This window comes from Protopterus annectens, chromosome 15.part0, assembly GCF_019279795.1.
Source record: "Protopterus annectens isolate FY-2018-M chromosome 15.part0, PAN1.0, whole genome shotgun sequence".
Lineage (NCBI taxonomy): Eukaryota > Metazoa > Chordata > Ceratodontiformes > Protopteridae > Protopterus > Protopterus annectens.
Genome location: NC_056749.1, coordinates 348,034,788 through 348,048,476, shown reverse-complemented (window position 1 = coordinate 348,048,476; position 13,689 = coordinate 348,034,788). Strand labels below are relative to the sequence as shown.

Here is a 13,689-nt window from a genome sequence, read left to right as displayed (position 1 = left end):
AGGGACAAAGGCCGGCACATGCACCGAGGGAGAAGGAGCCGAGGGTGGAGCAGTCTCAGGAGACAGCACGATCCTCATCACCTCGAAAGCACCACTGTCCTGAGTCAAAGGAGCCCCGAGATCTTCTTTGAACTGGGAGCGAAGGCTCCAAGGCTGATGTAAAGTCGAGCTCACCTCCGCTGAAGCTCTGAGTGGGAGAGCGGGGTCGGACAAGGGTCCAATGCCACTTCCCCCTTGGAGCCAGTGAGAGAGCTTTGGAGCCCAGACCCCTTGAGTGAGTTAAACACTGAAGAACCGATAAGGGAGAAGAAACCGGAGCCAACGGTTCCACCACCACGACTTCCATGCACTCCGGCTCAGAGCTCAAGAGAGTCAGAAGAGGAATTGATGGAGAAGCTGGGAGGGGCGAAGGAGCCAAATCCTTATGGGCTGGACTCGAGAGTAATTTAGCAAGTTCCTGTGACTATAGGAGCCTGTGACCACTCTCTCCATGTCGTGATCCAAAAGTCTAGAGGCCCGAGTGGAGTGTGAGGAGGACAGGTGACTGCCCGCTCCAGGTTGCAGCAGTGGAGATTGTGGAGTGGAGCGTACCGGCTCCAAATAGGGAGACCTTGATCTCTTATCGATCTGGACCGGCTCTGAGGACAGAGAGCTGCTGGAGACTTAGCTTTGTTGGTGCCAGTGCTGGGGGCTGACAGGGCTGAAGGCTTCTCAGTAAGTTTTCTCTGTTCTGAGCTTGGAACTGGTGGCTTGGAGTGTTTCTCTGACACTATGGCTGGCTGAGGACACTGAGACGAGACATCTTAAGGGTTCTTCTGGAGGCCACGTAAGATAAGCTTATTTTTTCTTTCCTGCAGGACTCGAACTGAAAAGCATGACAGATGGAGCAAAAGTCTTGCAGGTGAACAACCCCTAAACAATAAACGCAACTCATGTGCCCTTCTGTTAGGGACATTTTCTGGCAAAATAAGTAGCATTTTTTAAACCCAAAAGGTTTAGACTCTTTAGACATAACTAGCAGTAGTCAGGGAAAAAGGTTTCCACAAAGTAAAAACTATCACTCACAGCCTACAACAAGCAGAAATAAACAGCCTGATAACCACAAAGAAAAACTTTTAAAATTTTTTTTTTTTTTTAAAAGAAAGAAGGAAGGAAAGGAAAATGAAAAGGGGAGAGCCTCTAACTTAAATGGCAACTCCCCCGATGGGAGAGCCTCTAACTAAAACGGCAATCCCAGAGAAAGGGTGAAGAAAGGGAAAAACCCTCTAACTTAAATGGGCTCTAATGGGAAAGCAGGCCTGAAAGAGAAAATGATGGCCAAAAACATCACAAAGAGTAGAGAAAGGGGTCATTAGACTAATGAAGAAAAGTACACGGTCTAACGAGTCAATATAACCAGTCAATTACCAAAAAAGTTGTAACTAACTATAAAACACAAAGTACTTCGCCTGAGCAATCTCGATGCTGCAAGCAGCAAATGAGATCTGGGTAGCTAGTGCTAGGCATGTTGGGATAAGAGGTAGCTTTGAGCCAGTAAAAGCTCTTGAGCTTTAGTAAATCGTCCGAGTCGGAGCTGAGAATCGGCTCCAAACCCAACCAGCAAGAACGAAGGCGAGATGGGACAACATAACATCTGATATTTCATATATATATATATATATATATATATATATATATGTATATATACATACATATGTGGATCTACTTCAGTAGACCAAATATTCACTTGCCAGACTTTCAGTTAGCCGAGACGAAAAGGCTGACAACCGCAGAACACTGACTTCCCACTCCAGGTAAGTAACCAACTGGCCATCCTGAAAAAATAGTAAAACTGAAGGAAAGTAAACCCACCCATGTGGGAGGTTTCATGCCCCATGCCCTCCCTAACTAAATATACCAACTCCGAGACTGCACTACCGCGGGGTAGGGCAAAGTTCAACAGGGTGGCCAAACAGTTACTTACCTGGAGTGGGAAGTCAGTGTTCTGCGGTTGTCGGCCTTTTCATCTCAGCTAACTGAAAGTCAGGTAAGTGAACTTTCGGTCTACTGAAGTAAACCCATACTACATAAACAGATATATATATATATATATATATATATATGTATACATATAGAATGGTATTCCTAATATGCAGTAATGAGGCAGTTTTTTTTTCAAGCTACAAAATCTTGACAAATAAAACCATTTGTATTTTTTACAGAGTCACAGTTATGCTTTCTAAACAGAATCTATTGCCATATTAACCTCTTGCAGCTGGGATTCCTTCTTCTTTGTAGTTAAATTCAGATTGCGGTCCAGCAATGAATAAAATCGTTCACTATCTTTCTCAAACTTCTTCCTCCGTTCCTGCAAATTAAAATATGGAGGATAATATCATGAAAGTAATTCGAAAAATGCGAACTGCATTTCTTACAATGAACACAAGAAGAAAACACAAGCTCAAATAAAGTATACCTAGCCTATTAATAATTAGTATAAAATGCCTAAGACAATATAATACAGACTGAGTTAATTCATTAAATAGAAATAATGCATTATCTGAGGCAATGCATTACAAAGTGAGTTAGCAATGACAAATAAAAATCCCTGTAGTTAAACTTCAATGAGACCTTTTCAAAATGCAACTGAAAACTTTTATAAAAATATTTAAGTGAGGTGTTAAATCAGCAGTTTGCTTTAGATTCTCGAATGCTATGGTTAAGTACATTAACTCCTTAACTGTGTTAGGGTATTCTGCAGCATGAGTGCACGTATCTATGGTAGGTAACCAGAGTCAGTCATTAGGTGCAGAGCAGCACAGGGGGTGCAGTACATTTAAACTGCTTGTGTATGTCACACTCTGGGTAGTATTACTCAGTGCCACTCACATGAACTGTCAGGCAGAATAAGTTAGCTTACTTCTCAAACATATATAATTAATCTTGCTTTAATAAAGCATTATTTGCAATCTGTGTAGTGTTGCTGTTTTAATACTTAACTGTGACAAGTTATAGCATTACTCAAAAAGTCCGCAATCACTATAAACGTATTGCTTTACTTAGCATTTTTAACAATTACTATGAACTTCTTCCTCAGGAAGGACATATAGGTATACAAAGTACAGAACAGTCAGCCATGCTTGTTTGAACAAGAAAATAGAAATAATAATAATAATAATAATAATAATAATAACAATTATTACTACTATTAGTATTGTTATTATTATTATCATTATCATTATGACAGATTAAATGATTCAAGGGGTAATGATTAGGGGTCTGCAAAACAGTGCCCTTGCATGTTGGGAGTGGGATGAAAAGCCTCCTCCCCAAAGGAAATGCTGACTGAAAAGTTATTTTCAGTGCTATTCACATATTAGTGTTTGGAACTATGAGGTTCATTAATACATTTACAAAGTCATACCCATGCCATTTCACGCATAATTAGATGTTTTTTACCCACACAAAACAGCATTCGTTGCACTTTCAGGCAATATATCAGTCACTAGGTATTGCCCTTCTATTTAAACAAGTCGTCCTGCAATCAGAAATAGTTTTTCTTTTTCATGAATAAACAAAGGATAATGATCTCTGCATCCATAATCATTGTAAGCTGATACGTGTGCATGTTGTATGCACGAATGAAAAGTACAGCAACCATGAAGTTAATTATATTGTCTGCTGGTATTGCAGTGTACACATCATTCTACCTGGGTATGTAGTACTGCAGTGTATGCATCATTCTACCTGTGGGTTATGCTGTCTGCTGGTACTGCAGTGTACACACCATTCTACCTGTTGGTTACACTGTCTGCTGGTACTGCAGTGTACACACCATTCTACCTGTGGGTTATACTGCCTGCTGGTACTGCAGTGTATACACCATTCTACCTGGGTATGTAGTACTGCAGTGTACGCACCATTCTACCTGTGGGTTATACTGTCTGCTGGTACTGCAGTGTACACACCATTCTACCTGGGTATGTAGTACTGCAGCGTACGCACCATTCTACCTGTGGGTTATGCTACCTGCTGGTACTGCAGTGTACACACCATTCTAACTGCGGGTTATACTGTCTGTTGGTACTGCAGTGTACACACCATTCTAACTGTGGGTTATACTGTCTGTTGGTACTGCACTGTACACACCATTCTACCTGTGGGTTATACTGTCTGCTGGTACTGCAGTGTACACACCATTCTACCTGGGTATGTAGTACTGCAGTATACACACCATTCTACCTGTGGGTTATACTGTCTGCTAGTACTGCAGTGTACACACCATTCTACCTGGGTATGTAGTACTGCAGTGTACACACCATCCTACCTGTGGGTTATACTATCTGATGGTACTGCAGTGTACACACCATTCTACCTGGGTATGTAGTACTGCAGTGTACGCACCATTCTAACTGTGGGTTATGCTATCTGCTGGTACTGCAGTGTACACACCATTCTACCTGTGGGTTATACTATCTGCTGGTACTGCAGTGTACACACCATTCTACCTGTGGGTTATACTATCTGCTGGTACTGCAGTGTACACACCATTCTACCTGTGGGTTATACTATCTGCTGGTACTGCAGTGTACACACCATTCTACCTGTGGGTTATACTATCTGCTGGTACTGCAGTGTACACACCATTCTACCTGTGGGTTATACTATCTGATGGTACTGCAGTGTACGCACCATTCTACCTGTGGGTTATGCTGTCTGCTGGTACTGCAGTGTACACACCATTCTACCTGTGGGTTATACTATCTGCTGGCACTGCAGTGTACAAACCATTCTAACTGTGGGTTATACTGTCTGCTGGTACTGCAGTGTACAAACCATTCTAACTGTGGGTTATACTGTCTGTTGGTACTGCATTGTACACACCATTCTACCTGTGGGTAATACTGTCTGCTGGTTCTGCAGTGTACACACCATTCTACCTGGGTATGTAGTACTGCAGTATACACACCATTCTACCTGTGGGTTATACTGTCTGCTGGTACTGCAGTGCACACACCATTCTACCTGTGGGTTATACTGTCTGCTGGTTCTGCAGTGTACACACCATTCTACCTGGGTATGTAGTACTGCAGTGCACACACCATTCTACCTGTGGGTTATACTGTCTGCTGGTACTGCAGTGCACACACCATTCTATCTGTGGGTTATACTGTCTGCTGTACTCCAGTGTACAGACCGTTCTACCTGTGGGTTATGCTGTCTGCTGGTACTGCAGTGTACACACCATTCTACCTGTGGGTTATACTATCTGCTGGTACTGCAGTGTACACACCATTCTACCTGTGGGTTATACTATCTGCTGGTACTGCAGTGTACAAACCATTCTAACTGTGGGTTATACTGTCTGCTGGTACTGCAGTGTACAAACCATTCTAACTGTGGGTTATACTGTCTGCTGGTACTGCATTGTACACACCATTCTACCTGTGGGTTATACTGTCTGCTGGTTCTGCAGTGTACGCACCATTCTACCTGAGTATGTAGTACTGCAGTATACACACCATTCTACCTGTGGGTTATACTGTCTGCTGGTACTGCAGTGCACACACCATTCTACCTGTGGGTTATACTGTCTGCTGGTTCTGCAGTGTACACACCATTCTATCTGGGTATGTAGTACTGCAGTGTACGCACCATTCTACCTGTGGGTTATACTGTCTGCTGGTACTGCAGTGCACACACCATTCTACCTGTGGGTTATACTGTCTGCTGGTACTCACTCCAGTGTACAGACCGTTCTACCTTTGGGTTATACTGTCTGCTGGTACTGCAGTGTACACACCATTCTACCTGTGGGTTATACTGTCTGCTGGTAGTGCAGTGTATACACCATTCTACCTGGGTATGTAGTACTGCAGTATACACACCATTCTACCTGTGGGTTATACTGTCTGCTGGTACTGCAGTGCACACACCATTCTACCTGTGGGTTATACTGTCTGCTGGTACTGCAGTGTACACACCATTCTACCTGTGGGTTATACTGTCTGCTGGTACTGCAGTGTACAGACCGTTCTACCTGTGGGTTATACTGTCTGCTGGTACAGTAGTGTATACACCATTCTACCTGTGGGTTATACTGTCTGCTGGTACTGCAGTGTACTCACCATTCTACCTGTGGGTTATACTGTCTGCTGGTACTGCAGTGTACAGACCGTTCTACCTGTGGGTTATACTGTCTGCTGGTATTGCAGTGTACACACCATTCTACCTGTAGGTATGGATCTTTTCCTCTTCATAAAATAGCACTGTTCACTGCATCTGACTGAATGCACATTCATTTGCTTTTATCTTCTGGTCATAAGTGCATATGATCAAATGTTTCTAATGAATGGAACGAGAGTAGTGCAAAAGACAAACTGTGCATGTGCTGATACTCATTAATTAAACTAATGTCCAATTACCCAATTTATCCGACTCTGGGTTGTACAGAAGCCAGAGTACATGTCAATACTCAGTGAACACAAGCTGGAGAAACTACTCCAAGATAGGGCACACACACACCCACACCCACACACTGATATATGACAAACGATCTGGAAAAAAGACTATTTGCCTCCACAATGTCTTTGGGATGTGGGTACTCACCAGAACACCTAGGAAGGATATGAACACTCCACAAAAAAGGACCAGCTGCACGAGACTAGAACTGAACTGGAGAAACAAGTGCAGTGAAGCAACAATGCTACCCACTGCAACACTCCACTGCCACATACTAAAATACCATGGCTACTTCACTTTTGCGACAGAAGAGCCTTTTTTAACAATATATCCACAACAGACACTTGCACTAAGACATGGTCACTTTCTTAATGTTAAAATTATCTTTTCAAGACTATGTTAAAAATGAAAGTATTACAGTGTAATATCATCACAATGGTCCAAGCTATTTCAATAACATATGAAATGCTCCACTAGAAACCATAGGTCATATACAGCTGTATGTTTTGTTTCAGGTGTAGTGTGGTTATTTACCTACTACTTCATACCATGTAATTTTTCCTCAAAGTAATCATGACTTGCACATCCCTGAAAATTTAGGCTGTAAAATAAGATAATTTTCTAAGGTCTAGAAAACATTGGAAAGTTAAAGTAAAGATGTATAGTTTTATTATGAACTGTGATGGGACACAGATACAGAAATTACCTTTATTGTTTATTTTTATTTTTTTTTTACTTCAGCAGCCTTGAACCCCCCCCCCCTTTTTTTCTAGTCTACCCTTTTATTGCTGCATCCCACATCATCCCATGAGATCAATCCTTTCTTTCCATGGAATCTCTGCCTTATCAGACCATTTACCTTTATGACAGCAGGTAAAAGAAGAAAGGCAGAAGTACATGGATCGGCTTTCTACCTGGTGTTCTAATCCTCTTCCCTATCAGATGGCAAGCTATTGTCATTTTTATTTTATTTTACATTTGTTGACCAGGCTCGTCCAGCTGTATGTATGTCCATTTTCAGTGGAGGCCCAGGGAGAAAAGCTCCACAAGTTTCACAAAAAAAATACATAAAGACAATGTTTACAAAGACATTGGAACTATTAATTAGAAAGTCACACAAAAAAGTCAAAAAAATGAAATATAGTGAATATTCATTAAAAGCAGTATGTGAACACACTCATACTGTAAAATTACACATGAGGTCCAAAGAGTAGACTGGTCATAGTTGATAAAGACAAACAATATATACATGGGAGCATGCCCTAAATAAGATAATGCGATAAGAAGCACGGTATTATGGGAAGGATTAATTGTTTAATCTGGGTTAGCACAGGGGCATAGCCAGTGTGACTTAAAGTAGGGTTTAAGTTTACTTTTAAATAGGTTAGCTGAGGATAGTGAAGTTAAGTGATTGGGAAGACTGTTCCAGGTTTTACCCACTGTATTAAAGAACAGTGTGTCCCCTGCTGAGTTATTAGATTTAGATATTTGTACTAGTAGTTTGTTAGATGAGCGCAGGGTTTTGAGATTATTATAGGAGGTGACTAGGGAAGTGAGTATAGGTGTAGTTTCTGGTTGATACAAGATCTTGTGGGCTACTATTACTTGATTGAATTATATTAGATTTGGCAATTCTAGCCAGCCTAGTTGATTCAGATTGATACAATGATGGGTTCTATAGGAGGACCCTGCAGCAAATCTGGCAATATTGTTGTAAGAGGTAGACAGTTTGTTCAGAGCACTTTTACGTAATTTGGTATAGATAGGAGAGGCATAAAGCAGAGTAGAGATACGGTGGGTGTGCGGGCAATGGTGATTCTGGCTTGTGGAGTCAGAAAGGATTTGATCCTGTAGAGGGAACCTAATTTCTTATTAACTGTTTTTATAGTGTTACTGATGTGAGGCTCATAAGAGAGGTTATTATCAATTAGAACCCAGAGTAGTTTAGTGGTAGGATCAGGAGATATAATAGTTCCATTACTAGAGGTTACAGTAAAGTTAAGAGGGGAGGTTCTACGGGTGGGTGTGAATAGTAGCATTTTTGTTTTCTTTGGGTTTAAGATAAGATATCTATGCAGGAGCCAATTTTCAACTGTGCTAAAGGTCTTTTGGGTTAGAGATTGAAGTTCTGATGGGGAAGTGGCAGAGCATATAAGTGTGGAGTCATCTGCATATTGGATGCAGGTGGCTTGTGGGATTACAGAATGGAGGTCATTTGTAAAGATGGAGAAGAGTAAAGGTCCCAATATGGATCCTTGTGGGACCCCTAGGGTAAATGGAAGGTGGGAAGATAAGGTGTTTGCCCACAGTACAGCCTGTTTTCTATTATTTAAGTAGGATTGGAACCACTGAATAGCAAGATCATCCAATGACAGGTTTTTGTTTATGAGGAGGTGACGGTTGACTATGTCGAAGGCTTTAGACAGATCAATAAAGAGGGCTGAGGATAGAGTGTCATCATTTCGATTTCTATTAATATGGTCAGAAAAAGATAAGAGAGCAGAGGTGGGGCTATGAAATGGTCTAAAGCCATGTTGACAGTTGGCTAGTAGATTTTTTTCAAGTAAGTGGGTTAAAAGTTGCATGTCAATACATTTCTCCATTACCTTTGCCACAGGGGATAATATGGCTATCTGCCTGTAGTTGGAAAAGTCATTGTAAGTACCACCTTTATGCAGGGGGATAATGTGGGAGACTTTCCAGATAGATGGGATGGATCTTTCAGAAATACTTCTATTAATGAAGATGGATATGGGGTAAGCTATGACTTTAGCTGATTTTTGCAGATATTCTGCAGGTAGTTGATCTGCAGAGAGTGTGGTGGGTTTAAGTTTCTGGATAAGTTTACAGACAAGGGATGTGGGAACTGGTTGAAAATGAAATAGAAGGGAGTTATTGGTGGTGGCAGTGGTGGAGCATGTGATGTTAGGAGATAGCTGGTTGGCCAGGGTTTGAACGTTTTCTGTAAAGAAAGTGTTAAATGAGTTGGCTATTTGGGTAGAATTATTGTGATTAGAGCCAGAGGGAGTAGGAGTGCATGCGTTTCCTGCAATATCAAACCCAGAAAACATGGATGGACATTCTTGCTCACCTTCTTCGATATCAAGAACAGACACTCGTTGGCAGGATGTGCTAGTCTAATCTCAGTAGTTAAGGTTCAGTCCCCACACTGCCCTTTAAGTAATACTTAGGATGCAGGACTCTAACAATTTACCTACATGAAATTGCATCATCCCAGTAACCATTAAGCTTCATGTACTTATTTAAATTGAGAAATGTAAAACAAAACATCAAAAGAAAGAAAAAAAAAACATGTTTTACAGGGGAGCTTGATCATCTACTCCTTATGGGAGACTTTAACCCTCTGTACTCCCTTAGTTATACATACTAACTCCATGGTCATGCAGTAGTGGGGAAAGAGAAAAATAAACCACTACAGCACATCACTAGGCTTGTCCAATTATACTGCATGGGGTTATGATGCTCCACAGTCAAAGAAACATGACAAAAGGCCATTCAATGTAACTACATTTGCTTTACTGCAGAATACTTGGACTTGTAATGACAGGTAAGCCAGGAACAGCTGTCCACTCCTATTCCCTCCTTGAATAGCTTTTCCAGGACTTCAGCTTTCTACTCAAATCTGAGTAAGCTAATGGGCAAGCAGGCCATTATTCTCTTTCACCATGTGGTCAGCATTAGGGCCGTCTTTCTGTAACATAGGGTTTTTGTCCTTCTGCTATCTGCAATGACCACCTCAATTTCTACACTTTGAGGAGAAAAGGCAACTATGCAACCACAGTGGTGTGTACTGTTACAGAATACAGACTGAGTTTATTTTGAAAGTAAGACTTGTAGGCATTATTTTAGTGCAGGGATTTACAGCACATAGTATAGGGATTTACAGCACATAGTATATGTGTTTAAAAGTTGTTAACCCTAAACAAATCAGAAAATTCTTAACTTATAGAAAATTAACACTACTTTAATATCTGAATACTTGCTTGCTTGTACCCCCTGCTTCTGGAGAGGGGGAATACTTGTAGAGTTGTTGTGTCTTTCGGCTTTTCCCGGTTAGGGGTCACCACAGCGGAGCTCCGGTCCGCTAATGATTGGTAGTTGATTTTTATGTGCGAGTTACCAGCCCTGACACACAACCTTCAATGAAGGTATGCCCATTCACGCATGTCTCCACGCAGAAGACGCTCTAGCTGAGAGTCGAACCGGACAGCGTCTTACTGTGAGGCGACAATGTTACCTCAGCACCACCACCGCGGGTAGAGTAATACTATGAAAACCATACAACAGCGAACTGCAAAAAATAGAAAAATAAGGTTCCTCCTCCATTTACAGAATCTATAATTACTGCCATTGCTGTATATCATAAAGAATTGTCTTCTATTAAGATGACAACAAACAAAATAATCAGAGAACATAATGGATAAAACTCAACTCAAAGAGAGAAATATTAATTTTTGCTCTATAATCAGTTTATGTCTATTTAATGAATTTTACTAATGTATACAACAAGAATGTATGTAGATGCTTGCATAAATAGTTATTTGTTTTGTTACATTAATGTGTTTGTTCCTCTATATAAAACATTAATAAAATATTTAAAAAAAAATACAACAAAGAGATAAAATTAATACAAGTTGCTAATAATTCATTTTGATATTGGAGAATATATTAACTTGCCCATTTTTTTTGTGACAATCTAATAGGGAAACAGGATCTTAATTATTGAACAAGAGAATCCATCCATCTATCCATGCACAACCCCTTTTTCCCATTTTTGCACATGGGGTTGGGGTGCCACTTGAACTAGAGCCAAGGTTTACACTGCTGGGTGGCTAGCCCCGGTCGTAGTTCTTCCACACCACACACACATGCATGCACTCACTTACATCTAGGGCCAATTTAGAATGTCCAATCCACCTACGGCATGTCTTTGGAATGTGGGAGGAAACTTGAGCACCCAGAAGAAACCCACGTGACCACAGGCAAGACATGCAGCCTCCACACAAAATGCACCCCAACTGAGAATCGAACCTCTTGCTGTGAGGTGACAAAGCTATCTGCTGTGCCACTGTTCTGCCCTGAAGAAGAGAAACAGGATTTTACTTACTGAACAAGGTCATATGGATTGACAGGTGAGTCACATCTGCTGTCTTACAAATAACTGCTCCACAGATATCGACTAAAGACATATTTAACAATAGCAGTTGATGATACTGTTTCTCATAAAGAATACATTCTTTGTCCTTCCACTGGTGTTCTTCCTGTCTTTTGATAACAAAATATTATACAGTGCACTTTCTATATTACTTTTGTCCTTCTGTAAGCTAATTTGCGGTGGTGGTGCTGCGGTAGCGTTGTCACCTCTTAGTAAGATGTTGTCCTGTTCAATTCTCAGCTAAAGCGTCTTCTATGTGGAGACATGCGTGAATGGGCGTACCTTCGTTGAAGATTGTGCGTCAGAGCTGGCAACTCGGCACGTAAAAATCTACTGCCAATCATTAGCGGACTGGAGTTCCGCTGTGGCGACCCCTAACCGGGAAAAGCCGAAAAACACAACACATGACCTCTATACATAAAAGAAAATAAAATTAACAAGGCACTTACTGTCTTGTCTTTCATTACAAACAACATCCTATTTAAATACAAAGAATACTTTGAATATCAAGCCTTGGGCACAACTTGTGTCTTCCTTGAAAGAAAAAATAAGACTGAAATTCTTTTCTTATTCACGTCTTTTGTTCAGGCCAACACTAGATTAAAAGGTTGGGAAAAGGCTGTAAAATGTACCTCAGAGCATTTATAACTCTATGGATTCTGGAGGCCTCGCAGCTCTCAGACCCACAGCTTAAATGAGTTATTCCTACACAGTTGTTATTGAGTTTTGTTTGCCAGGTAAGATGTGTCAAAAAGATGCAAGGAAAAGTAATGTTGAACAGCAACACTGGATTTCTTTCATTCATCATAATGTGCATACTACTCCTAAAAATCTGCAGCATGAACTAAACTGATACAATGGTGCCAATGAGAGAGTGATTCTTGGACTGGAAGTGTTTATGGGACCCCCATCTTGGCACTTGCTAAGGGCCAAGAACCAAAAAAGGAACAGGTGCTTGAGAAACCACTAACCAAAAAGTGTAAAGCACAAACACTCCACCGGTTTCAATACTTGTTGGAATTTAATTAGATAAAATACAAAAACACACATAAACGTTAAAACCAGATACGTTTTCGTCGCCAACTTCTTCAGATGAGCTTAGTACAACACCATCATTTAAATATCAATCCAGCAATTAATTCCAGCCAGTGAATGCACCCAGTGAGTCACAATTACTAACTGTGGTTACAGTCCAAATAAATATACCTCAAACATCCAATTTCCCTAAAACAGTCCCACGTAGTAGTATAAAGTGCAGTGTGCTATTACATTTATAAATATATTCACTACTTTTCATATAAATATAAAAATTCACACATATATAAAACTCATGCTTATAAAAACTAGTTCATGTATTATAGTACAAATGCTAGGAATTAATTTTAAAATATATAAATAAATAAATTCCACCATCTAGTGGACAGTCGTAGAATCTTCTTTTAAAAACTTTTTAAAATCAGTTAAAAACATTTTTTTCTTTGATCAAATGAATGTTCTTTTGCATTATATAATGGAACATATAACATTTCAAGCCCCTCTCTATAACTTAGCAGATCTAAGTTTTAATACAGGCATAATAGAAATCATATCATTTAACCCAGGATTTTTACAAGCTTCCAGTATTACTTGCCAGTACAACTCTCTATATTCAACCCTTGTTTCCCATGGTCCACCTCTCGGGTCAATAGCTACAGTCTCTAGAACAAAGAATCCAAATTCAGCTCCTGTACATACACAGATGTGTTTAAATAGGGCATTATTTTCATGTCTCATTTTAATATCATAGAGGTGTTCGTACAACCTCTGTTTGAGTTTTCTCTCACTTTTCCCTATGTAAAAGGAGTCACATATTTTACATAATGCTAAATATATAATTCCTTTAGTGTTACAATTCACATATTTGTTCAAGTGTAACTTCCTATTACGAGATTTTAAATATAAAGCATCTCCTATTAGCAAGTGGGAACAGTAATTACAACTTCCACATTTAAACAGACCTTTTTTACTCCTAGAGTGTCCTTCACTTCTTCCTATTTGAGTACCCTTCTCCAGAAGGTTCTTAATGTTTTTAT

General features: G+C 40.2%; 1 protein-coding gene across 3 annotated transcripts in view; it reads right to left on the bottom strand.

The window, feature by feature from the left end:
• OPHN1 (oligophrenin 1) overlaps positions 1-13,689 on the bottom strand; it is a 2,670,560-nt gene that overhangs the window by 1,167,358 nt on the left and 1,489,513 nt on the right. For all 3 annotated transcript variants that reach the window (XM_044057106.1, XM_044057104.1, XM_044057105.1), the window contains exon 5: positions 2,246-2,347. In XM_044057106.1, coding sequence (XP_043913041.1) covers positions 2,246-2,347 — 102 coding nt within the window. The remainder of the gene's footprint in view (positions 1-2,245; positions 2,348-13,689) is intronic.